General features: G+C 44.7%; 2 protein-coding genes across 7 annotated transcripts in view; both read right to left on the reverse strand.

Annotated features, from left to right (window-relative positions):
* LOC118219193 overlaps positions 1-27591 on the reverse strand; it is a 172652-nt gene that overhangs the window by 140263 nt on the left and 4798 nt on the right. The gene's annotated exons all lie outside the window — the stretch shown is intronic.
* On the reverse strand, positions 376-27407 carry LOC118218897. Of its 6 annotated transcripts, none has more exons than XM_035401635.1 (19): positions 27272-27407; positions 27118-27176; positions 26733-26796; positions 26466-26620; positions 25999-26057; positions 25008-25101; positions 23426-23692; positions 20393-20719; positions 17981-18232; positions 16657-17004; positions 16225-16346; positions 15611-15710; positions 10762-10899; positions 10311-10501; positions 9446-9597; positions 8878-9135; positions 4764-4950; positions 1813-1921; positions 376-510 (listed from the first exon to the last, which is right to left on the reverse strand). In XM_035401635.1, coding segments are annotated over exons 1-19 (3003 nt in total). In that variant the 5' UTR covers positions 27274-27407; the 3' UTR covers positions 376-391. The 6 variants fall into 6 exon arrangements, with proteins under 6 accessions (XP_035257526.1, XP_035257523.1, XP_035257524.1 ...); XM_035401632.1 differs by having other exon boundaries at positions 15611-15830; positions 27272-27402; XM_035401633.1 differs by having other exon boundaries at positions 4797-4950; positions 15611-15830; positions 27272-27398.

Consider the following 27591-nt stretch of genomic DNA (forward strand, 5'->3'; position numbering starts at 1 on the left):
GAAACAGTGCTGTCTGTACACAGTTACACAGAGAGAATAAGAACACAGTGCTGTTTGTACACAGTAACACAGGGAGAATAAGAACACAGTGCTGTTTGTACACAGTAGCACAGGGAGAATAAGGACACAGTGCTGTCTATACACAGTTACACAGAGAGAATATGGACACAGTGCTGTCTGTACACAGTTACACAGGGAGAATAAGAACACAGAGCTATCTGTACACAGTTACACAGGGAGAATAAGGACACAGAGCTATCTGTACACAGTTACACAGGGAGAATAAGGACACAGAGCTGTCTGTACACAGTTACACAGAGAGAATAAGGACACAGTGCTGTTTGTACAGTAGCACAGAGAGGACAGACTAAACAGTGCAGGTATACACACTTTATTGATGTCTGGGGTTGCGCTGTGTTATAGCTTGTGCTGCACGCACACCCAGTGCTGTTAGAAAAAAGAAGCCAATCAATCCTCCGGCCACTGATAGCATGATCTGGGCTCCAGGCCCTGCAAGGAGTGAGAAAAGCAACCAATCACACAACACATTCTAATCCACTCTACTACAATCACACAACACATTCTAATTCATTCTACTGCAAATACACAACACATTCTAATTCATTCTACTACAATCATACAATATTCTAATTCATTCTACTACAATCACACAAAAAAATTTAATCCATTCTACTACAATCACACAACACATTCTGATTCCTTCTACTACAATCACACAACACATTCTAATTCAGTCTAGAACAGTCTAAACAACAATCAATCACACAACACATTTTAATTCAGTCTAGCACACTCTAAACAACAATCAATCACAACACACATTCTAATTCAGTCTAGAACAGTCTAAACAACAATCAGTCTTGAACAGTCTAAACAACAATCAATCACAACACAGAATCTACCAGCCGCCCCCCGCCCCGCCCAAAATGATTTCTTTTCATGGGGCCGAAAATCCCTGACTGCGCCCCTGTGGAAAAGTGCTATATAAATGCAATGATTCATTCAGTCATTCATTATTTGGCTGTTTAATGTAAATATCTGAATGCCCACCTATTCAAACTAGCCCTTAACTGCTTATTCTATTTTAAATAAACAGAACAAACCCTTCTCTTTTCGTATGCAAGTTGAGGCATGCAGCCCATCAGTGACATATGATTAAACCTTAGCTGTAACTAGCCCCATGTGACACTAGTTGAAAACATATTCCAAGTAACCAAATTGTGAATTGTAAATATTACCGCTTTTACAAGAACCACTACTTTTGTAGCGGAAAAAATAATAATAAACTACAATATGCACACATGTATGCACTCTCAGTCACAGTCACTCACTACCTCACTCACACGCTCACAGTCAATCATTAACACACAATCATGCATTAACTCACACACGCACGCATGCACACACACACACACACACACACACAGTCACTCACAAACTCACACTCACACGATCACAGTCAATTAACACACAATCATGCATTAACTCTCACACTCACGCACGCACGCACGCACACACACACACTCACAGTCAATCATTAACACACAATCACGCATTAACTCACACACTGACGCACACACACACACATACACTCACGCACACAAACTCACTCTCACACACACACATACATTCTCACAAACACACACAAACTCACACACACACGCGCACATACACACACACACTCACTCTCACACTCTCTCACACACACACACACACACTAGCACTCTCTCTCTCACACACACACACACACACACAGCAGTATACTCCATTTGTCAATAGCATTCCACTCACAGTTTGTCAGTTTCCTCTTTGCTGCAGAGATGGGTCCTGCTGAAAGAATAGCTGTGAGTTTGTCCGGTAGATCTCTTCTCACCTTTTGGTTTTGCCTGGGAGAGCAGTTCTGTACAGATACATACAGGGGGAATGTTTAACCAGCATGCAAACAAACGTGTAGGATGATTGCTGAAATATTCTCCACATTCTCTAACATTCAAGATCTGTAAACCTTGTGCTAACGGAAGATTTAATATTTAAATTATGCAACACGCAGAAAGTAAAAGTGGAGGAACTAGTGTGAGGTGGGTTTGTTCCCATTCTTCAGAAAAGAGCCTATGAGAACTCACTGAGAAAACTAAATAAAGTGAAAGGACTGAATTGCGTGAATCAGAAAAACAGTGAGCAATATAAATATCTAGATAATAAAAATAAATATTGAACTGAGAAGAATGACTGAAAAATACCTGTTATTTGGTCACCACATATTGAACACTCAAAATGGTTGGCTTATGCAATGATGATGGTTTTAGTGTGAACATGTATTACATGGTCTTTTTAATTTGAGTTCCATCCATTCGTGTATTAACTGTTTATCAATGATAGTAACATTACATGACATTACATTTAATTGGCAGATGCTTTTATCCAAAGCAACGTTCAATAAGTGCATACCCAAGGTTTTATTAATATTGTGTAATGTAAACACATGCATGGTCAGTAAAGGGGTGTGTCCTGACAGATTGGGGCTCAGATGAGGCCTGTCACATCCCTGGCAGTGAACGCAGGAAGCTTTCAGGCCAGGCTGCTGGCTGACCTGTCTCAAACACACCCATCGTTATCAGCCCTCTTACTCAAAGCCCAGCCTGAGGATGAGGCGGCTGGGTCCCTCTTACTCAAAGCCCAGCCTGAGGATGAGGCGGCTGGGTCCCTCTTACTCAAAGCCCAGTCTGAGGAGGAGGCGGCTGGGTCCCCCTACTCAAAGCCCAGCCTGAGGATGAGGCGGCTGGGTCCCCCTACTCAAAGCCCAGCCTGAGGAGGAGGCGGCTGGGTCCCTCTTACTCAAAGCCCAGCCTGAGGATGAGGCGGCTGGGTCCCTCTTACTCAAAGCCCAGCCTGAGGATGGGGCGGCTGGGTCCCTCTTACTCAAAGCCCAGAATGACTTCCCGGGAATTTACCATGGTGCAGTTTGTGGCAGCAGGGAGTTACCATTTTGTACACTCCTGGGGAACAAAAATGGGCCAAGCCCAAAAGGGCAACATATTAAGCTTTTAATGGTCTTAACAACAAAACATTGGTCAGAAAATTAGCAAGAATTAAACAAATGCACATCTGAGACCTTCTGTGCCACCATTTGCTTGTTTACTTTTGCTGCAGTGAACTGTTTGGGGAAAAGCTAGAAACAGGGAAATTCACTTATATAGTCTTCTTGTACGCAAAGGTAAAATAATGATAATGATTCAAATGTTTGATGTAAAATTCAAACTAACACATGTCTGGGTGTATAAAACTTTCCAAAAATATCTTCTGGGATGTTTTTTTTCCTCTTAAAAGATTAGTCATTATTTGGTTATCTGCCACACCTGATGCAGCCCATCAAGGGCCTGATAACAAGCTCAGAAATGGAACCAGGATTGATAGTGCAGAGAGAGATCTACAGTATGCAGTGTTGTGAGTCCCACAGTAAAGGGGCGAGAACATCTGCTCCAAAAAAAGCAAAATATCATGCAGGGGTTGCGGTCAGAACCCGCATAGCTGGTCTTCATCAGGGCAACTGTAGCTATTCTGAAATTTACAAGACCCTAAAGGCAGAGGAAATCCCTATTTCTCTATCAGCTATGAAGAGAATAGGGTCAACACTTTAAACCAACAGGTAATGTTGCCAGAAAGAAAGGATCTGGAAGGCCCAAAGCCTCATCATGCAGGGATGACCACCTGCTGAAATTTACAGATCTCAAAGACAGGAAAAAAAGCCTACAAAAACTGTCATCAGAATTCAAGACCTCAGAAAACAAGACTCTTTCGAGAAGAACAATAAACAGAAGGTTATCTAATGCAGGTTGTGTGTCTAGAAGATGTGTTAAAAAGCCATTGCTGTCTCAGAAAAACATCAAAGACAGAATTATGTTTGGCAGAATATGGAAAGTTTGATTTAGAATGGTTCAGCAGAGTTGTGTGGAGTGATGAATCATGTTTTGAGTTGCATGGTGATGCTCCAGAGGTGTCTTTGAAGATCTGGTGAGAAATACAATAGTGAATGCATCTCTACCACAGTTAAGCATGGAGGAAGAGGTGTCATGGTGTCGGGAGCCTTTTCAGCTGCTGGTACTGGTGAGCTGCTTCACTGTGAAAAGTCAATTAACGCTTTGGAATACAGGAGAATATTGCAGAAAGGCTTGCTGCCCACAATTGAAAAGTTGTTTTCTAAAGAGGAACGATCAGATGTTATTTTTCAATAAGACAATGCTCCTGCCCACACTGCAAAGACCACCAAAAAGTGGCTTGAGAACAAGTCCATCAGGCTCATGTTTTGGCCTGGTCAGAGTCCAGATTTGAACCCTACAGAGAATATTTGGTCTCACATTAAAACACAAACTAACCGGGAAACAGTTTTCCGATAGTCATCTACTGTTTGAAGCCCTCAACATTGAATGGAACAACATTGACTCTTCTTTCTGTAAAAAGCTGTCCGCAAGTTTACCCACAAGGCTTAAACATTTAAAGAAATCAAAGGGAAAAGCTCTCTCATACTAAGTTACTTATTTGTCTATTTGTTTCATTCTTGCTAATTTCCTGACCAATGATTTGTTGTTAAGACCATTAAAAGCTTACTATTTTGCCATTTTGGGCTTGGCCCATTTGTTTTGCCCAGATGTGTACAGATCGCAGTGGTGGGGAGTTACCATTGTGTACAGATCGCAGTGGCGGGGAGTTACCATTATGTACAGATTGCAGTGGTGGAGAGTTACCATTGTGTACAGTTTGCAGTGGTGGGGAGTTACCGTTGTGCAGTTCTCATCTTGGCTGCATATTCTGCTCAGGCAGTGAAGGTAGATGTGGGAGTGGTCAGACATGGTGAACATCTGAATGGAGAACCTCTTCCTTTGAGGGGAACTGCTCTGGAGGTACCAGCGGAAGGTTCTGTCGTTTGGGCAGCTGAAAGAATAATGGGCTGTGTGCCTAATTAAAGCCTTTCACACACATCCAAGCGTCCTGTATTACTGTCATTTACCTCCACCCCTTTTTGAACAAAATCCCCTATCACACTCATTGAAATTTATTAGGAGCACAACGCACATACTCTAATGACAATATAACTTCAAAGAACAATTACCAAACCTTCAATATGGAATACTGTGTGGACCCAAATAGCCTCTAGGTCAAACAGGACAGGATTGTTTAACACTTTGATTGTTTAGAGTTTTTTATGGGGCGACATAGCTCAGTAGGTAACAGCGTTTGTCTGGCAGTCGGAGGTTGCCAGTTCGATCCCCCACCCTGGGCGTGTTGAAGTGTCCCTGAGCCAGACACCTAACCCCTAATTGCTCCCAACGAGCAAGTCGGATAATAATACCGTCACCCTAATAAGCGATCTACCACTGTGAAAAGTTTATTAAAAGGCAAAATTTGCCCAAACACAGAAAGAGAAATAATAAAACCAGAAATTGCTACCAAACTATAATATGAAAAATAAAAATGTCATTTTTTAAAATACAAAAGCCATTAAATTACCCAGGTTCATGTTTTTGGTATAAAGAGTGCAATCCTAATGTTATCTGTAATAGGGCTATTCAACTGGCAGCCTGGGCATCAAATGCAACCTACCACTGATGCACTCTTGGGCCTCCAAACTAAAGCCTTTTATAAGGCATCTACTGTTATCACACATGTACAATAAAATCTTATTCATACACTGTTTTAAAAGTACATGTTAATGAGACAAATACTACACATGTACATGTGAGCAGAGCTTGAGGCACTGGAAATTAATTAATTGGGATGGCAGGTATGCCATCCCGCCAAGTTACGCCTTGGCGGGGGCATGCCCCATACCTATACAGCACCGAGAGTTTGGCACTTTTCAGGGTTCCCCACAGAAATAACCACAACAGCCACAGACACTCAGCCCTTAAAAACATTAAATTCTGCACATTCTGACCCCATTTCAACAGACAGAATTCATAAACAACTTCACATGTCCACACAATAAAGCCCCAGACTAAGGGGATTTCGCGTTTTCTCCTTCTTCTCTTTCTTCTTCTTCTTCTTCTCATTCTTATTTTTCCTGCCGCCTATCCCACTAACAACGTCTCCCCATTGGACATTTCACTAACACCAGCCAAATCTGCACCTACACGACCCAATCAAAAACGCGCATACACACGCAAAATACCCATACCTTTTTACTCTGAAACATTTCCAGTTTAAACAGCTGCCTGTGGCCTAGTGGGTAAGGTTACAGTCTTGGGAACATGGGGTCGTAGGTTCAAGCCCAGCTAGGAACACGTTTCTTTAACCTGCTTCAACCCTCACTAATAATTGTCTACTAGCCTACTTATCAATTATTGCTTTTGCACCATATCTACCCGCCGTTCACCATTCAGTTTATTAACCGGCTACAATATTGCTAAGCCATATGTATTATGACTTACCGTCTGTATGTTCAGTTATTAACCGGCTACAATATTGCTAAGCCATATGGATTCAACGGGAGCTCTTCTGTGCTTACTGGCCTGTGTTCTTTAAAACCACCGGCAGGTTTGCTAATGATATTTCACGCATTGCATAGCTATGGCATGGTGCTGCACTAACGAAGTCACAGACTGATAAACCTCCGGTTTGAGGCTTGAATCCCGACTCGCCCTCAGGCAGATAATTTCCTCTTTTACACTAGCGTTTTCTTACGTTTATATTTGCTTTACCAAAACTCACTCATGGCCACCCATATGCATTTCATGACGCAAATGTATTCCTTTTATTAAAAAGTTACACCAGTTCACCACTGTCCCATTTCTACTAACTATATTTCTTCACTTGGCTACCGTACAAAACCTTCATATCAGCAAACGCCACGTTTCTACATTCATGTTACCTCGCCCTGTTCTCTATCTAGCCACATAGGCTACACACAATTACTACGTATGTACGTTCTGCAACTCCGCATTAAAACATTACATCTAAAATCATGATTCACTCATAAGTATAACTACTAGCACTGAACATGAGAAAAACACATTAGTGCAATAGATTGCACACGTTATTTGCCTGTAATGTAATGTAATGTAATTTAACCGTCCACTTCAAAAACTAATGTCCAATACCGACTGTTATATATACCGTTTGATAAGGAATATAAACTCGCTCATGGTCACTCCATTTACTTCGCACTATACTCCGTGATCATGTCAACCTTCACCTACATGCCCATTCTGCTAAAAACATATTGTTTCAACTACGGAATTTTATAATTTCATCCTAATTTCTCTCACACTGTTGTTATTTTCTCTTATGCAAAGCCTGCTGGGACATATGCGTCTGCTCCTATTCTCCACTATCATGTTTTCCGGTTCTAGTTTAGCAAAACAGCGAAGAGGATTCCTACCTGCAGATAAGCCTATCAAAATGCCTTATAAACCTTACAAACACTAAAAGTGCATCTCCACGAAATAACAGACAACGGAGCAGGACAGAAGGCTACACAAGTTGCGACCTAGGGAGTTATAATTCTACGGGCTTGTTGATTCTTTTGTCAGTCAAGGCTTGTTGGATGGACGTCAATTCCGTGAGTACATACCATATTTCATCTGCGTTTCTGATCCGTTTACGCTTACGCCACTGCATCCTTTCTCACAGCCACTGTTTTACATATATAGCAAACCGAAACTGCTGAACGGTACACGCTCATCAGACTGTACAGATTCACACAACGATAGCCATAATCCACAACTGTTTCTTGCAGGGTCGCATTTCTCACTCTCATAATAAAACGCTTTGCAAAAAGAAATGATATCTCGTAAAAAAACACGTTTTCAACGTACAAAAATGCCAAGTTACTCAAAAGTATTGATATCCAAATGACGCCAAGTTACGGTACTACAAACAATATAGGCTATCTTGCCTCACCGAAATGACATAAGATGTATTTCAAAGCAATGCTACCCAATATTTCCTCAGTTCTTTCAAGTCACTTGGCCCTGTGTTTTGTCATCTTACCATTTCACAATGTCATGCAAATTCTGTGTCAGATCGAAGAGTCAAATATTTCGAATTGCCCCATGGAACACATTGAAATTAATGTACAAAACTGCTGCTGAGTAACTACAGGAAGCATGTTTCTCCAGAAAACATGTTTATACTTGCTTCTGAACTGAATTTGAGTACATGTGCAAGTTATTGTATATTTGCTACGTACAATAAATACTGCATGTAAAATACATATTGCACATACATACATAGACAACTTCTTTATCCCCATGGAGACATTTCCCTCGCAGCATGTTGCATTCACATTTACGAACACACACTTATACCAAGAAACATACTATCATTCACGCAACTGAAAAGCTGGGCAGCGAAATACATGCATACCAATACAAATTGGGCATATACACGCCTATTCAATCAATCTTGATTGTGAGAGAGCCATCCACACATATGTTTGGCCTGTCCGTGTAGTGCATGCTTATACACAGGGCCAAGTGACTTGAAAGAACTGAGGAAATATTGGGTAGCATTGCTTTGAAATACATCTTATGTCATTTCGGTGAGGCAAGATAGCCTATATTGTTTGTAGTACCGTAACTTGGCGTCATTTGGATATCAATACTTTTGAGTAACTTGGCATTTTTGTACATTGAAAACGTGTTTTTTTATGAGATTATGATTACAATGAGGCAGCATCAACCCAACAATCGAATCACAGACAAAAGAGAGAGAACTCACCCCCTCCCCCTCAGGAGCAGAGAACTCACCACCCTGAGGAACAGATAAATAATCCCCACCCCCCTCAGGAACACAGAACTCAACCCCACCCCCACACACCCCCCCCCCCCCGTCCTCCACCCTCAATATGAGAGAACTCACCCCCCCTTCAGGAAAAAAGCCTTCTTCTCCTCTTGTGGGTCTGCGGTCTGTGTGGCCCAGCAGGACTCCAGCTGTAGGCTCATGTTGCAGGCCAGGCTGTTCTCACAGTGCAGGGTCACCTGGATGTACAGCTGCTCTGCAGAAGGGAGCTCCACAGGGCCAGTGTAGTTGTATGCGTAAGATGAGCCACTGTACAAGGCCATGCTGATCTCCAGGAGGCGGGACGAATTCACCTGCACCACACTGTGAGAGCTAACCCTGCAGAGGAGCAGAGCAGAACACACAGCAAACACATCATCCGTGTCCACATGAAATGTATGACCAACAATGTGTGATGGAATAACAGACAAACAAACAGGCTGGATTATGACACACCAATAAAGAACCGCACATGCCATTAGATTAGCCTTAGTGCTAACAAAGACTAAGGTATTTTCATTGAGCCCAGGCTCTGTTACAGTTGTACATGCATAACTACTGAAAATGCTAGTTGGAGGCTTAATGTCCTTCATGCTACTGCCGTGGATGCTGATTGGATGGCTGAATGAGAGAGGGGTGTGTTTCTCACCAGTCCAGACCAGGCTTCATGCGGGCTGTGCTGGTCTGGAGCAGCGGGTAGGCACAGGTCCACAGCACCTTCAGGTCCCTCCGTGTGATGGATCTCCCGCTGCTGAGCGTCACAGTCAGCGCGTTCCTCAACTCCACATGCGTCCTGTTAATCTAAATGAGCAGAAAGTGTGTTACACACCCAAGTCATTACACACTCATAATACCCAGTGTGATGTGTTACACACGCAAAGCATTACACACTCATAATACCCAGTGTGATGTGTTACACACACAAGGCATTACACACTCTTAATACCCAGTGTGATGTGTTACACACTGCTAAGCTGGAAAGTACTCAGTGAGGACCTTGGGACAGGCAAAGGTAGTGAGAGGGTGCTAAATAGAGAGATGGGACAGGTAGAGGTAGTGAGGGGTGCTGAATGGAGAGATCGGACAGGTAGAGGTAGTGAGGGGTGCTGCATGGAGAGATGGGACAGGTAGAGGTAGTGAGGGGTGTTGAATGGAGAGATGGGACAGGTAGAGGCAGTGAGGGGTGCTGAATGGAGAGATGGGACACGTAGAGGTAGTGAGGGGTGCTGAATGGAGAGATGGGACAGGTAGAGGTAGTGAGGGGTGTTGAATGGAGAGATGGGACAGGTAGAGGCAGTGAGGGGTGCTGAATGGAGAGATGGGACACGTAGAGGTAGTGAGGGGTGCTGAATGGAGAGGTCTGCTAGAGTAAAGAGTGTCATTGTCTGAAGGGAGGAAGAAGCAGTAGCATTTGCAGCTTGCTATGCCAGGTTTAGTGAATCAGTTTTGTGATGGTGTGCATTCCCAGAATGCACCAGCTGTGTGCATGACCTGGATCTGGTGCCGGTACTCACAAGCGTTTGGCCTCCACACTGGGAGGGGGCGCCACTTATCCTGTAATAATAAAACTTGTCCGTCTCGTTGATGGAGCAGCGACCATCATTGAGGACAACAGTCACATTCCCGCCGAAGTAGTGGATGAGGAAAGGCTTGGAGATGCCCCCAGATACATGGTCCTTCAGGCATAGCGTGAACATCCCCTTCTCTGTTAAGACATGATGTTCTTTAGTGGCATTATGTAGACAGTTTTGATTAGCCTTTGGTTCATTACTTACAAAAGTGCATGAAATGCTAGGCTATGCCAATGCTGCCATTTTACAAGTAATACAGAAACAGACACAGCAAGCGTGTGTGTGAGTATAATGGTGTGTGTGTATGTGTGTGAGTGTGTGTGTGAGTGTGAGTTTGTGTGTATGTGTGAGTGTGTGTGTGCGTGTCTGTGTGAGTGTGTGTGTGCATGTATACCGTGGCAGGCGGGGCTGAGGATGGGGCTCAGGCTGTAGTACCCCGGCTCACACACGCAGGTGAATGAGTCCAGGGTGTTGATGCAGACGGAGTTGGAGCTGCACTTGTTCAGAGTGGGGGAGTCACACTCATCTGGGTCTGTGGGTTACACAGTATACTGTCAGTTATACAGAGAACACAAGTACACAAGTACGCAGTATACTGCTGCTCCACTCAGTCACACAGAGAACACAGTATGTGAATGCTGGGCGTTGCTATAGGCTCTGGACACCAGACTCACTGTCGTGAGGTGAGAAGACCTCGTCTCCCACAGTTTTTACTAAGCCTGGGATACCCTGCATTCCCCTCAATGTGGCAATGACTCCCTCCTCAGGAGAAACCAGTTGAGCCTCCTCAGCATGACTGGATTGTTATATGGCAGCAGTGTTTAGGAGTTCCTCACCATTATATAGAAGATGATGATATACTTTATTGAACCCCATGGGGTAATTTTTCCTCTGCATTTGACCCATCCTTAGTTACTTGGGATCAGTGGGCAGGTGCCCCTCTGTGCTGTGCCTGGGGACCAACTCCAGTTCTGAGGCCTTGGTCAAGGGCACCTGCAGGAGCGCACCTAACATGCATGTCTTTGAGTGTGGGAGGAAACCGGAGTACCCGGAGTGAACCCATGTGAACACGGGGAAAACATGCAAACTCCGCACAGAAAGACCCCAACCCGAGATTCAAACCCACGACCTTCCTGCTGTGAGGCGACACCGCTAACCACTTGCTGTGAGGCGACAGTGCTAACCACTATGCCACCGTGCCCGCCCTACAACAATGTTGCATCGCATGAGCTGTCCATCTGTCTCTCATTTACATTTCAGGCATTTCACAGACACTCTACAACCTTGAACCAACAGCCTTGGAGAAAAATGTTATACTGCACTGCCACCAACACATATGCACAAACACACACACTTGCATGCGCTAACACATGCGCACACACGCACTTCCATCGATGACAATGATGACGTTGCTCCAAATTCATTTGTTGGGGGTTTATTGGGGTGTATTACGCCTGTGCATAGCCATGTGGCTGTGCAGGCCAATGCGTGATCCGCAAGTCTTGCCACAAGAGGGGCAGGGGTATACGGCACAGGAAAGGGGGGGCCCTGCAGCACGTTGGTGCCTCTGTGCACGCCGCTGCATTCTTCTCTCTGTAGCCTGCTCCTGAAGGCGAGTGATTCCCTGGTGGCAGGTGGAGCTCCAGGTGTGGCGATCAGCAGCCAGGGACTCTAGTACTGGTGGTTTGATGTTGCACTTCTTCAGGAGGGTTTTTAGGTGATCCTTGTAGCGGTTTTTTTGGCCCCCAGCAGACCTATGACCATCCAAGAGCTGGCCATAGAGGATCTGTCTAGGTAGCCGGTGGGCAGGCATGCGGATCACATGCCCGACCCAACTCAGATGCCTCGCAAGGAACACGGCAATGCTGGGTGTATGAGTCCGGTCGTGGATTGCCACATAGGGCACCCTGTCTTCCCAGGACACACCCAGGATCCTTTGGAGGCAGCGGATGTGGAAGGCCTCTAGAGTTCGTATGTGCCTCTGGCAGGGGGTCCAGGTTTCCGAACCATAAAGCAGTGTGGAGAGGCAAACTGCCTTGTACACAGCTGCTTTGGTGGAGATGGTTAGGTTCCTGTTCTGGAAGACCCTGGACTTGAGCCTGCCGAAGGCAGCAGAGGCCAGACCAAAACGAACCTGGGTGTCGTCGTCGATGTTGCAGGAGGGGGACAGAATGCTACCGAGGTAGGTGAAATGTAGGACGATGGCAAGAGGATGACTATCAAGGGTTAAGGTAGGCGCATGTGGTTGGGGGATGGACTCTTGCACGACTATCTGCGTTTTCCTGATGTTGATCTGGAGACTAATGGCGCTGTATATGGAAGCAACCACATTTAACTCACGCTGTAGGGATTCTGTTGAGTGGGTGAGGAGAGCACAGTCATCAGTGTACTGTAGCTCCAGGATGTGTTGGGTGGTGGTTTTGGTGAAGGCTTGAAGTCGCCGGATATTAAAAAGATTTCCATCCAGTCTGTACTGTATCTGTACCCCATCTGTGGGATCCAGGGATTTGTGAGACAGCAGGGTGATGGTGGAGAGGAACATGTTGAAAATAGTTGGGGCTAGAACACATCCTTGCTTGACCCCCACATCCACAGGGGATTGGGGATTGTTGACTACCGATGCTCACACAGGCTTGCATCCCGTCATGGAGCTGCCGTACAATGTTCCCAAACTTTGGTGGAACCCTCAGCTTCCCAAGTACTTCCCACAGCAATTCCCGGTTTACAGTGTTGAAGGCCTTGGACAGATCAATGAACGCTAGTTACAAGTCTTTGCGGTGTTCTCTGCATTTTTCCTGTACCTGTCTAGCAACAAAGATCGTGTCCGCAGTGCTTCGATCATGCCTAAAGCCACACTGGGATTTGGGCAGGATGTCTTCAGTTACATGGGTTGCTAGGAAGAGTAGCATGAACCGTGCTAGCACCTTCCACTGATAGGAGGGAGATACCTCTGCTGTTACCACAGTCTGCTTTGTCACCCTTGCACTTAAAGATTGTGATGATGTTAGCATCCTTCCAATCTTGCAGGATGACTTCAGATGACCAGATGGCAGTGATCAGTTGGTGTATTCTACGGGTAAGGAGGTATCCCCCATGTTTTAGTATTTCTGCCGGGATTCTGTCAAGGCCCAGGCTCTTGTGGTTCTTTAGGCCCATAGTGGCTTTGTGTACCTCTGAGAAACTGGGGGGGGGGGGGGAGTCCAAATGGTTGACAGGGGGCAGGCAGGGGAGGTCAGAGAGTAGTACGTAGGGTGCTCCAGGTAGAGCTGATGCTGGGATCTGCTGGTGTTTCGGGGATCCTAGACAGTTGGTTTGCAATCTGTTCCCTGAGCTGGTTGATTGAGTGCGTGGACTTCAGTGCATCACAGTTGAGCTTCCTGCATGGTGGTGTTTTCTTCGGTTGAGGGCGGATTTCCAGGTTGAGTTTGGCTCTGATCAAGCGATGGTCTGTCCAACAGTTGGCTCCATGCATGGCCCTGGTGACTCGCAACTCCTTCCTGTCAGCTTGGTGGACAATGATGTAGTCCAGGAGATGCCAGTGTTTAGAGCGGGGGTGTTGCCAGGAGGTCTTGAAGTCGTTCTTGAGTTGGAACAAGGTGTTTGTAATGACCAGTTGATGCTCAGAGCAGAGAGTAAGGAGGCGAAGACCGTTGTCATTAAGCTTGCCAACACCGTGCTGTCCGAGCACATCCTTCCATAATCCACTGTCAGAGCCCACTCTTGCGTTAAAATCGCCTAGGAGAATGAGCTTGTCAGTGGATGCCGTTTTATTTATGGTGGAGTGCAGGGAGGCGTAGAAGAGTTCCTTGCACTCAGGGTCAGCAACCAGTGTTGGGGCATATGTGCTGATGAGGGTGGCACAGCGATTGTTTGTGAGGGGAATCCGCCAGTCTTTCACTGATGCCAACTGGGGATTCTGGGATCTTCTGAAGTAGGCTTGTCCTCACAGCAAAACCTACACTATGGAGGCGACGAGAGCCTTCCGGAAGCCCCTTCCAGAAGATAGTGCAGCCTTCTCCCATCTCTGTTATAGAGTCCTTGCCATGGAAGTGGGTTTCACTGAGGGCCACAATGTCGATGTTGTACCTCTTCAGCTCGTGCGCAACCAGCGCTGTTGTTCTTCGGGGACGACAGGAATCATCACGTACATCCAGGAGAGTTCGGTCATTCCAGGTCGCAATTGTGATTTTTATGTGGGTTTTTTCTTTTTTTTTGTTAATTTTCGACCGGATGAGGGATGACCCGGCAGCTGCCCGGGTTGAAGAGGAACAGACCTTTTATAGGCCACATTTTCCAAGCCCTTCCCTCTCAGAGTGAGCAGGGCGGGGCTGCTCAGTCACATGAGGAGTTGCCGGAGAGGTACGCTGTTCCATCCCGAGCCTCGGCGACCATCTTTCCCACGCCGCCTGCGCGCAGGGTTAGACTAGATACTTCCAGTCACATCCTGACCTGTATCCACCGCCCTTCCCCATCGCCGCAGGACTTAGGGGGTGGGGGTTGGGGTGGGAATGGGGTAGGGTATTTGGAGCAGGCCTGCGCAATTAATAGATTAGAGTGAAGGTAGTTGTGCGCAGTCTCTACCTTCACTCTCTTGGATCCACCCTATGTTTTCCAGTGGCATGAAGAGCTCATGATGACCTTCTATAGAGGGGAGTTGCAGAAGACTGCCAGAACACCGGTCTGTGGGTGACTGCTTAATGCATGTTTTCTCCACAGATTTATCATTAGGGGTTTACTCCCGTAGCCATAGCACGTGCAAGTGCACCCATTGGGCATTGGGGCAGTGGATGGTGGCAGTCAGGACATGTCCACACGCTGGTGGGCCTGTGCTTCCTACCTCTGGGGTCCACTGCAGCTCCGAGACCCCCTGCTGTCTGGCCAGAGACTGCAAAGCACACGGTTACCATGGACTGTCAACGAGGAGGCACAGTAGAGGTCTGGGTGATGGAGAGGCTATGTACTGACAAGGAAAGACTTACACACTCTGCTTTTCCAAAACTCAGTTGAGTTAGTCAGCGACAGTGCCTGGGAGCGAGAAGCAAGCAAGCAGACAAGCATGCAGCTACGCTAGCTCAGGGGGGCTGCACTAGGCACATCACACCACCCCTTTGGACCAAGTCCACCAGTTTACACACACACACACACACAGTCTCAAGGGTTTTATTTCATTGGGAACAGAACAGCTAATATTCCTCTTTCAGCTACCCATCACACACAAATCCCCCAGCATGTCTCGCACCTACCATCCCAGTAGATGCTGTCGTCTGTGACGGTGATGTGGGCGTAGCCGAGAGAGATAATATGCTGCAGCTGCTCCTCAGGGCGGAGGATCACTACCCCATCCTGGCTGGAAACATCAAAGCTTTCAAAAGTGATCTTGGTTTTTGTTTTCCTCTCGCTGTCTTCAAACGAGATCAGCTGCACCTCCGCTTTTGGCCAGAACTTACTCAGTAAGTTCTGCAGCTGGTAAAAAGGAAATGGAAACCAAAAAGAAAATTGTAAAGCTGGTCCATTGTGCACAGTTGGCACAGGCTGACTGCAGGTGCCCAGGTGACTAACAGAGGCCTGTCCCAAGTGAAGAAGTGAGAGGAGGATAGTCTCGCTCGTACAAACCACATTAGGGGTGCACAAGGGCCCATCCATTTCAGGATTTTAGGCAAACTTTAGCCTGATCAAATCTTAATCTGAGATTTGTAAAAACACCAGCAGTGATTATCGAAAGTGATTGTTTTCAATTTTTTTGAAGGTGATAAAAGTTCAACTAAAATAATGCTGTGAAAACATGTACTACAAAACGCTATAAACAGAACGGTGCGATAAGCGACAATGACTGCTAGGACCCGGGAACAGGACCCACCTTGCTTTTAATAATGCCCTCCAGCAGGACTCGAGCTTCTGCCCTCGGATCCTCCAGCGATGGCGGCATTGTCCATGGCACAACAAGGAACATTTCATGGCTGGGGAGGTGAACCTGCAGTCCTACAGTTGGGGGGTTAGGGGCACAAACACTGATGTAAAAATGTGTCTGAATGAAAGCTTTCTGCAACCAGCCCATGTTACCAGCCTTCAGGACACAGACCCACCTGACCAGAGTCCGTGGTTATGAATAAATGTCAAATTTTTGCACCTGTGTATGCAACCACATATGCAAGCCTTTAATAAGATAATTCAGGCCAACTTCAAAACAAAGAGGCGGTCTGTCAGTACCAGCCTGCTTTAACACTGACCGAGTCAGTACCAGCCTGCATTAACACTGACCGAGTCAGTACCAGCCTGCTTTAACACTGACCGAGGCGATCTGTTGTTTGGTCTGCAGAGTCAACAACTCTGGGTAGCAGGATGTCTCCAGGGGCATCGTTGGGTGCACTGCCAGGGACTTCCTCTGGGATGAAGTAGAGCACAGCTGGAGCTCCACGCTCGCCACCCTCGCACTCTGGCACCACCTCCAGGTCATACGGGGAGCCAGGCCTCAGGCCCGGCAGAGGCAGGGGGGGGCCTGCCAGCCTCCCCTTCCGGACGCTCGGGCCGCCCCTCTCAGAGAGGCGGTACAAGGCGGCCACGCCCACCCCAGACCTGCCGCTCCACAGGGCTATCGAGTCCTTCTGTCTAAATCGGAGATCCAACACTTCACCAGGGCCTGTGGGCAGAGCAAACCAGCAAACATTCATCAGAGCCTCCCCAACACTTCACCAGAGCTCCTTCCTAAAAGACTTTGGGCTTATCCTGGCCTAACGCAAGCTTGGAGTTGGTTGCTAAAGGGCGCAGAACGGTGTGGGGTGGAATTTGACGGTGCCTCAACGAAGACAAAGGGCATGTGGAAAGACCAAAATATTTTTCCAACCTGCAGTTTACCAACAACAAAACTTGGAGAAATTGAGAAAAAGTGCAAGTTCAACAAAATGCTCAGTTTTCATCTAGAACAGTTCATGAGCAATAAACATTTTAAATTATTTATTTAAACATACATTGCGCCAAATTCCAAAAATATGAGACAAGCATTCTGCCCTACAAAGCCTAAGTGCAGTAACTACACTAAGGGTAAAACTGAGAAAAATGGCTTTAAAGTATTTTAAAGTGTAGAGCCCGACAATTTGACACATTTCTCCAATAAGAGTCGACAAGTGTTTGATCAATAGATAATTAAGCCCACCACAGAAGTGCATTCACCCACAAGTGTAGGTTTTCCATCCATTCAACCTACTGATGTGGTGTGGCTCTCTGTCACACCACTATTTGTCATTTGCACCTCAAAGCAGAGGAAGTCAGCTGGACCATAATTACCACCTGTCAAATCACTGGATTCAGATGATCATCCTTTTCATAAAGTTGACTGTTTGTAGCCGATTTTTTAACAGACCTCTCCCCCTCACAGCCAGGCCTCTACCCCACGCAGCCCGACCCCTCCCCAAAACAGCAAGGCCTCTCCCCCAAACAGTTAGTCCCCTCCTCCACACAGCCAAGCCCCTCCCCCACACATCCAGGCCCCTCCCCCACACAGTCAATCCCCTCCGCAAAACAGCCAGGCCCCTCCCCCACACAGCCAGGCCGCTCCCCCACACAGCCAGGCCCCTTCCCAATACAGACAGCCCCACCCCCCAACCCTATTGGCCCACCTGTTTTTGTCTGGATGGTGCTAACGCTCATGACCGTGCTGTCCCCACACAGGGCCTCCACCCTGCAGCTGTACTGGTGGCAGGGAAGCAGGCTTGTCACTGTGTGCCAGGTGAGGAGCGTGGAGCTCTGGAGTTCCCCCTGGTGGTACACCTTAAAGCTGGAGATGGAGGAGATGTTCTGCACGGACCAGCTCACCGTATAGTTGCGGGAGCCAAAGGAGGACTGGTGTAGGTTTATGATTTCAGAGTTTGCTAGGGGACAAAAAATAAACAAAACTCTTTCATCAGGCAAAGCTTTCAAACAGTAGTATCCAAGACAATATTAGCATTCCCCCATTAGATGTGTTGGAAGTGATGAAGTCGATTCACTTTTCAAAATTAGAGGAGAGACTGGCACACAGACTCTTAATCCAGCACATCCCATCATGTGCCAGGTCATGTGCCAGGGACACACTTAACAAAATCACATGATTTCCTTTGGCAGGAGCTTGGTAATCCTGCACTGACAGCAACATCTGGTGAAAAATCCAAGAAACCTACAAGTACATTAAGTAAGTTGACAGGAAAACCATACAGGTTTTTTCCACTAGCCTCTACCCTGGGGCTAGATAAAAGAATGCATCAATGTAGGACTGCATCATACATCCAACTGCAGTTTTTAAAGTGTATTAAGACTAACTGCGGGATTGTAGTGTATATTTAATCTGTTCGCTCCGGCATTATTTACTCAGTAAGTGCTGAATGTGCTGTGGTATCTGCAGCTTCCCATGCCGGGAATCAGGAAATGAATCATCAAAATGTGTGTATTTAAAATATGTTGCAAACCACCACTCCAATCCCGCACAGTTCAGTTAAGCTGTGCCATTGTTGTGAATGATGGACTTGTGTTATTTTTCTTTTGTTTCCACGGGAGCAACACAGAGAGATTTTACTTTAGTGAACGGGGATCACTGGTATTGTATGATCTTCTTCGGTTTAATTTTGTTTAATAAAACGTGATACTGTTGTCATAATTTATCAGTTGTAGCATAGATCATTTAAGCTAGCCAGCTACAGGTTTAATAGGAAATTAAAACTGGCCAATAATGTAGCTGCACCACACCCACTGATAGTATATTCAGTATAACCCGCTGTGTTGGCAGGTGTGTTATGCACTTTACACTGTGCACTGCTCGTCTCTGGTCCCGAAAATACCAACAGTCACAAGCCGCACCCGGTGCACCATGTCACACCATAATAGCAAAGTAAAACTGCACCACAACTACAGGAAAAGCTCAATGCAACAAGAGAGACACCAGTTTTTCCAGTGTGAAACAGTGGCTATGATCTGCTGGCCTAAAATGTTGTGCATCTGCAAAAAAGCCCTTGCTGCACCCTATTAACAAGAAAAGACTCCAGTGGGCCAAGCACCATCAATACTGGACCAAGAAAGGTTGGTAAAAGGCATATACACACGCGCACGCGCACACGCACACGCACATGCACACGCACACAGTATATACAGCATATTTACTTAGCTCTGCAAATCTAAGCCTAACGTGCTCCTCCTTTGCCATTTTTCTTATAACTTTAGTGCCAAATTCACTTACACTACAAGCCAAATGGTATTAGGCTACCTGTGGTTTAAAAAAAAACGCATCAATGAGATTTCAGTCGATTTAACAATTTTACTCCTCTGCCTACAAAAAGATTAGATAGACCTCCAATAATTTCTTTAACTGTAATTAAAGCCAAAGGAGGTTATTTTGAGAAACGTTGTGTTTTAAAAGTTGTTTTAAGTAAAACTCATTGTTGTGTTATTGTAGGTAGAAATTGAAAATGTCTGTACTTTGGTTCGTTATTCAATAAATGTCCATAAATTAACTGAATTCCGCCCTACCTAAAGTTTTTTCTAAAAATTATTATTATTTTTTAAACCTGCAGATGGCCTAATACTTTTGGCCTGAACTGTATTGTACACCACACAACCAATACATGGCCAAAAGTATGTGGACACCTGACATTCAACATCTTATCCAAAATAATTGATGTTAATATGGAGTTGGCCCACGCTTTGTTGCTATAACAACTTCCACTCTTCTGGGAAGGCCCTATTCAAGATACCAGAGCACTGCTGCAGGGATTTGCACTGAATGGGCCATTAGGTCTGGCTCACAGTTGGCTTTCCAATCCCAAAGGTGTTGGATGGACTTGCAGTCAGGTTTATGTGCAGGCCAGTCAAGTTCATCCACACCATTCTCAAACCGTTGGGAAAGCATAGAATCATCCAGAATGTGATTGTATGCTGTAGCATTAAGATTTGCCATCACTGGGCCTAGCACAAACCATGAAGAACAGTCCCAGAACAAGGGGTGTCCAGATACTTTTGGTCATATGCAGTGGGTGCCAGACACAGGCGCGATGTAGCTATACCAGAGTTTCCATCGCTGAGGACCATCCTGCTGAGGCGGGACTGGCCCGTAGACTGGCCCACAGACTGGCCCGTAGACTGGCACACCACCTGAAGCCCCAGCTGCACCCTGCTACAGGGAGGCAAGCTGCCCACGGTGAACACCGGGCTGCCCAGCGTGTGTCTGAAGCTCCTCTCCTCCAGGACGTGGCCAGAGCCGTCCACGTGGAAGACCGTGAGCAGGAAGGCGGTGAGGCCCGAGGCGGGGTCGCTCGGGGGGCAGTCCCATCCCACGGTCACGCTGTTGCTGTCCCAAGCGGTCACCCTGAAGTTCCTGGGCACGTCAGGATCTGGGCATTCACACAGGGAACTTAACACGGCACTCTGAGCACGCAGCAGCACAGCCAAGCTTTACAATGTGATCATTCACACAAACAGGCTAACCCATGACCTAACCATGATGCTAACCCTATGCTTGTTCGGCTACAGTAATTGCACAATGCTAATGAACCAGCTGGTGCTCATATGGCAATAGGGCAGTTCACAGAAGTGTGCTACTTATCAGACCTCCAAAAGAAGGGAGTCAGCAAATTAGATAGATACAGTGCTCAGTAGCAAAATACCCTACTGGATCAGCATTATGTGAACCTTAGGTTCTCCATAATACAATGTGATCAAGTTTTGTATCGTTACAGTAGAAACCTGATAACATGGGAAACAAGCTGGTGTCTTTGGTGGTGGGGTGCTGACTAAAGATCTTGATACAAATGGGTCAGTGGCCAGCCAGATACCAAGGTTAACCCGGTGTGATAAGCTTACAGAGATAGCACAAGCGGGATCATTGATCTGTACTGTTTGGTCCTGATTGTGTCTTTATTTCATGACTTGGTGTTTTGTTTTGATCTTTTTGTATATATGGGGAAAGGTGCAATGGTTCAGGGAGACTCGTCTAAACTCGTCTCCTGCGCATATGCAAATGTGTATAGCCATTTCACCACTCACATTTTGCACCATTGTATATTGTTAATATTACTGGACACACTGAACAATAAACTGCATTCATTTTAACCTGCCATTCTTCGTTGACTCTTACCACTGTACACCTAGCAGTTTAAGGTCCTAACATACACATAGAACTGAGGATATCAGCACCTCGTAGTTACTGGCCTATACACTAGTGTTGTAGCAATTCATACTCAATTGTATTTATGCAGGCTACACAAGCAAGAGACATGTCTGCCTCTACCAAGTTTTAGACAGCGATCAGTATAGACGTATTTTCCACACTATTGGTGGAAAGCACCAGAGAAAAGGTGAAAACACTATTTTGGAGTCAGATAATCAAGATTACATGAAATTAATCCCATTCCAGCAAGACTACATACGTTCCTTCACCACACAGACACTTCCACTGTTTGGTTTGCAGACGGGTTTCTTACAGTTGGTGACCTCCACATGCCGTTTGGAGTATCTGAGGGGTTTCTTACATGAATCTAATGGTGCTCACATATACCTGCTGGTGCACATCTGAATCTGCTGGTTCACATTTGAATCTAAAGGCTCGCTTACGAATCTACTGGTGCTCATATGAATCTAAAGGTTCTCTTACAAATCTACTGGTGCTCATATGAATCTACTGGTGCTCATATGAATCTAAAGGTGCTCATACAAATCTAAAGGTTCTCTTACAAATCTACTGGTGCTCATATGAATCTACTGGTGCTCATATGAATCTAAAGGTGCTCATACGAATCTACTGTGCAAATGTACAGTACTCGGAAGTGGCTATGGATAACAATGCTGCCCATAATGCACGTAATGTAGAAAGCACAAGATACTAATAACTTAATTCTCCCTGCTAAATAGCCATTGTTAACAAAATGCCATGTGGTGGATAGAAGCATGAAAATTGGTACGAAAAATACATTTTAAAGACAAGCTGAAAATAGGAACATGCTTGTTACCCATAACATTTGTGTGTGTATGAGTGAAATGTATGTATACAAATGGTTATTCAACAAACTTTGTGGTCAGACTGTGAAACTTAACAATAGTCAGGGTTTTGAACAGAGTCTAACATCATACACATTAGTGTCACTTAGGATGTAGGGGAGAGTCTGTATAAACGTAAGGCATAAATATAACACGGTAATTATATTTTTGTTCACTGCTGCTACAGTTGTCATTTGAGGATTGTATATGCGCAGTTCAATCCTATACCGAATGGAAAAGAAACAGCATTTATCACATGCATTTATCACAAGCACACACCAGATTGTTTACACACCAATTATTTCAAAGGGTAATGAATCCCTTATTGCCTATATTACAAAAACACTATACTTCAGAAATACAACTGTTGGAACTGAACCAGCTGTGCACTTCATTTCAAGAAAATAGTTTTGCAACATAGCCTATCGTTTCATAATATGCATGAAGGTTGTTGTGGGAAGTAACGGAAGTAATAAAAACACGGTCTTTTAAATGTTAAACGACCACATATTCAGGTAAAAACCCATAGAAACATTTTGTATGTTCCATATGCTCAAAGATTTGCAAGAAGGATCTTAAATGAATTTAATTTGGATATCTCCGTTCACCCTGCTGGTTCCTTTTGTTTCGTAAATGAGCAATTTGAGGCGTAAATCGGGCAGTCTGTCAAAAAAATTGATGAAGACTGTTACATTAGGCCATCTATGGCTTGAAGAGATATGGATAATGAGGTATGTAGTGTAGTGCTCATTATCTAGGCTTCACCAAGATCATGTCTGCAGTGCGGTAAGCATTTTAGTTTTACAAATGGGTGTATTTTTTAATTTTTTTTAAATTACGGTGAAAAGGTCTTTTCGATTCCCAGTTCTCAACCTGCTGCCAGTGTTCGATGATGCATATCCCTAGGGTGGTCAAACCTGTTTAGACAATTTTTCAGAAAACAGTGTTTGACAGTTTATTTTTAATTCATAATGGCATAAATGATGCACTCTTACTTGCCAGCGCAGTGACCGTGAGGCACAGGACCGTGGGGGGGGTGGGGGGTGGGGCAGAGGCACTCTTACCGGTCAGCGCGGTGAGGCACAGGACTGCGGGGCCGAGCGCCATCTCCACACACGCCACGTAGCTCCGGCAGCCGTCCAGGCCAGCGAATCGGTAGTGCCCCCTGCGCGTGGTCTCGTTGCACAGGACCGCCAGGCCATCCAGATCCGGCCGGTACAGCGCCACTCTGTGCAGGGGGTCGGGGGGGACATGGGGGCTCCCTCGCCAGGAGACCAATAGCGTGGAGGCACCCCGAGACTCCGCCCTCAGTGGAAAGCGGTGGGTGTGGCCTGGGGAGAGCAGGGTGTGCTTGAGAAACTGGCATTGTAACCCAGGAGGTCATTTATGCCAAGCTGCACTACTGATGGAGCCTTCAAAGACACCAGTTACCATAGACAAGCTCCTGTTAATGAAGAACAGTAAGCCAACATCTAATCTATTAAGCCATAAAAAGATTATGTTAGTAAAAATCTAGAATTCTGGAAACCTGAAATGAGGCAATGTTCATTTTTCAGGCGTCATACACAGCTAACAAACTATTCATCAAATATACAAAAGCATTCTGATATTATATTTAACATGTAGAGTGATACAGGGACACTCTGTTGCGTTGCACATAGTCACGGATTAAAGCCAAATTTACAGTTACTTCAACTTTACACAGAAAAACTGCCCACACCAACAACTAATAATTATCAATATACCTATAGTAGCAGGTTTCATTAGGTCATATTGAATTATGGCCTAATGGAACCTATCACTCCATCTATTACACATCTAAACAGCAACCTGAATCTAAGCTTTTAAGTTAAATGTTGAATTAACGTCAAATTCATTAGTATTTATCATAGCAATACTGGTTTTCTGATACAGTATAACACCTGTTAAACTGCATTCAAACAGAAGATATACACATTCCGATAACTGTTAAACTTGTAAATAAATAAAAAGAAACTATTAAATTGTATAGTGATCATTTCAATTATCCATATGGAGACAATTTAATTATCAGTATGTATGTAGTTATCCAATTAAACTGCTTTATACACTGATGTGGACCATTTAACAAACTGATTCTAAGCTTTGAAGTTATGTGCAAAAAGCCCCAAGAATTTGGCATAGAAATTAATTTAATACCCTGAAATTATATTCTTAGTAAAAATAGAAATATTCTGGTAAATTCTGGTAAACATTTGCGCAAATTGTGCATACACATTTTGTACAATTTGCTTAGAAATTAATAAAGTTTTAAATCACACATGCAGATTTTATTTATAAATCACAAATATCCCTAAACTTGTATGCTCGTGAAGGAGCTTTATGACTCTACCAAGTGAACACCCTCAATTTCCTTATATGTGGGACATCATTTCACCATTTAAATCTCTTGGAAATAGCAGTAAAACTGCTAAATTTTAATTGTAGTAAAACAGAGGAACATACTGGCAGAAAAGTGAATTAAAAAAAAGAATTTTCAGAATGTTAGATTTAAATGCTGTTGCAATGCAAACAATTTGGAATGTGTTTAAATTTTCAGATCTTTGAAAACCTTATCTGGTCAAGTTCAGTTTCTGTTGATGTCCATAAGTGTAGAGACAGGCATACCAAGTGCAATGATAAAGTCCTCCTTTTGGTAGAGATAATGAGTGTCGTTTTCACAGGGAAACACTTCATTTGGCTGGAATGCCTTGAGAGCTTCCTGTTGTGAAAGAGAAATTGAAGATTCCCAATTAGCCATTCTAATGGAGAATGTAGGGGTCCGATTAACCACATTATCAACTCGCTTCTGTTAGACTGCAAAAGGGAAAACAGGCACTTGAGAAGTGACGACAGCATTAAACTTTTCAGTTTTACTTTTCAATAGTTTCCATGTTCATTCAAACATCTTGAGATGAGAAATTTGAAATGGCTCCAATTCAAAAGCACAAACCATGAGAGGGTCCACAGTGCTAAACATTCTGGTTTCCCATGTCAAAATAAAGCCCCACATTCACCAGCTGAGATCTGGTGACTGCAAAGGCCATACCATATGATTCACATCATTTTCATACTCATCAAACTGTTCAGTGACCCCTCGAGCTCGGTGGATGGGGACACTGTCATCCTGGAAGAGACCACTCCCATCAGGATATAAATGTTTCATCACAGGATAAAGGTGATCGCTCAAAATAACTTTGTATTGATTTGCAGTGATCGTTCCCTCTTAGGGGACAAGTGGACCCAGACCATACCATGAAATTGCGCCCCACAGCATAACAGAGCCACTGGACGCCCTCATTGTAGGGGTCATGCATACAGGCCTGTACTGTTCTCTTGGCATACCTCACACATGCACACGCCCACTTGTGGAGAATATAACAAGGCAGCAGCACCCTACCTGGGAATTTAACCAGTAACCTTTGGGTTGCAAGTCCAGTTCCCATCTTTATAGAAGTAGTTGTTCAAATTATGTGGCCTGCAGCATAATTTCAGAGAGCCATCAATCTGCCACAAGACCGAGGCAATGGACCATATTTTGGCAAACATATGTCTAGCAGTTTCTATTATTGACCATGACAACAGTCATCAGCTAGATTGAAAGGTCAGTAACACTCACCTCACTTCTGCTGGGGGGGAGATACGCAGTTCTGTGTGCACTGCTCACATTGATGGAATCTGATGAGAAAAGCATGTTCAGCATTGGATCCATCTACATCCCCCCCCCGTCAGCAACAATGTGACAGACATTGTCGGAGCTAGACGTCGGACTCGGCGGAGGAAGTTTGTAAGCGTGAATTGGTGGACTGCAGTGTCAACCATACATTTGTAAACGGTCAATTAGCTTCGAATTACAATTAATGACAATGTCCGTTTCTGTAATTATATGTTTAACAAAAAATTATGTTCTTGAAACGGAAAGAGATTGGCCAAAAAGTACACGGATCGTACATGGACCTAAAAAGCATCGCCAAAACAGCGATACACTTATAAATCCAATTTACAATTATGGATGTCCGTTTTCTTCTCCAATTCAGCTTCAAAGTCAAAGTCACAAACGTGTGAACAACTGAATTTCACACTTACCGGAAACAACTGAAAAGTTCCACACATGGGAGATTCCGTCATATTCCGCGCGTAATGTATGCACATCCAGTGTCGTTACCATCAACGACACCATTTTGCCTTTACTTCCTATGGGTGTAAGTTCATTGCTGTCCAGCCATATCTTGGTATCTGGTCTGGTAAGTATTGAGAACAATGTCACCGTACAAACAACGAGGTGCGTAGGTTTCAAGTAAATGTGCTTTGAGAAGTTATGAACCGAAGGTTCTGATATTCTGAACTTCATACCTCTTCACGGAGGCGCTGACGTTTAGAACCCAACAGACAGAGAAGACAGGACTGCTGCAGCTTCCTGAAAATGGCAAAGTTGGACGTATTCTTGTGACTATACATTCAGGTCTATAGGCCTAACTGAATGGACACACCCATTAATGAATTTTAAAAACAAAAGGTAAACGTTACCTATAGGCTACACATGCATAAGGCCATTCAAGCCACAGCAATTTAAAGCCGAAATGACATTTCCCTTACGCGTTACCAACACCAGCTGATTCACTCCACTACAGCTGTAAATTAAAATATAATTCTAATTGTACCTCCACTGTGATTCACTGAAACTGGTTCATGTAAACGAGTCATACAAAAGTAAATAAATAAATAAACATTTACTCACCCAAAGAAGAAGAAAGCTGCAGTGCTATCAGTAGTGAGAGAATAAACGCGGAGGCAAACCTGCAAATGTACAGATGTAGATTGCATTAGTGGAGCGCGTATTACGAGGACGTATTTATTTAATATATAAACCCACAGAAAATTAGCATATGTACATTTTCAGAGAATAGTTGAACTACTGTCCCTCTGTGAGAAAGCGATATGAGCGAAACGAAACAAAACATTCAGCTGTCGATATCATTTCGCAACACATTAGACCTACTAATACTGATATTGGGCGTATGCTCTGCAAACCCTCTGATTCTAAAATCAGACCGAGTAATTAGACAATTAGCTACACCTTTCAATTAAAATATTGACCACTCTTTTCACTCGGTTAAAAAAGTAAAATGAGTGAAATGACAATTCGTCAGAATCTCTGTGTTAGGTTAAAAAAAAAACATTCGAACAAACAGGACATTTTCCCATGGTAGTG

The sequence above is a fragment of the Anguilla anguilla genome, chromosome 19, assembly GCF_013347855.1.
Source record: "Anguilla anguilla isolate fAngAng1 chromosome 19, fAngAng1.pri, whole genome shotgun sequence".
Lineage (NCBI taxonomy): Eukaryota > Metazoa > Chordata > Actinopteri > Anguilliformes > Anguillidae > Anguilla > Anguilla anguilla.

Bases quoted from the DNA above. Each gene is read 5' to 3' on its own strand.
- LOC118218897 (XM_035401632.1), bottom strand. The intron at 15,831-16,224 runs GTGGGTCCTGTT...CCTTTTTACCAG, and splicing joins AGGGCATTATTAAAAGCAAG to CTGCAGAACTTACTGAGTAA. The intron at 9,136-9,445 runs GTGAGAAACACA...GCTCCTCTGCAG, and splicing joins ATGAAGCCTGGTCTGGACTG to GGTTAGCTCTCACAGTGTGG.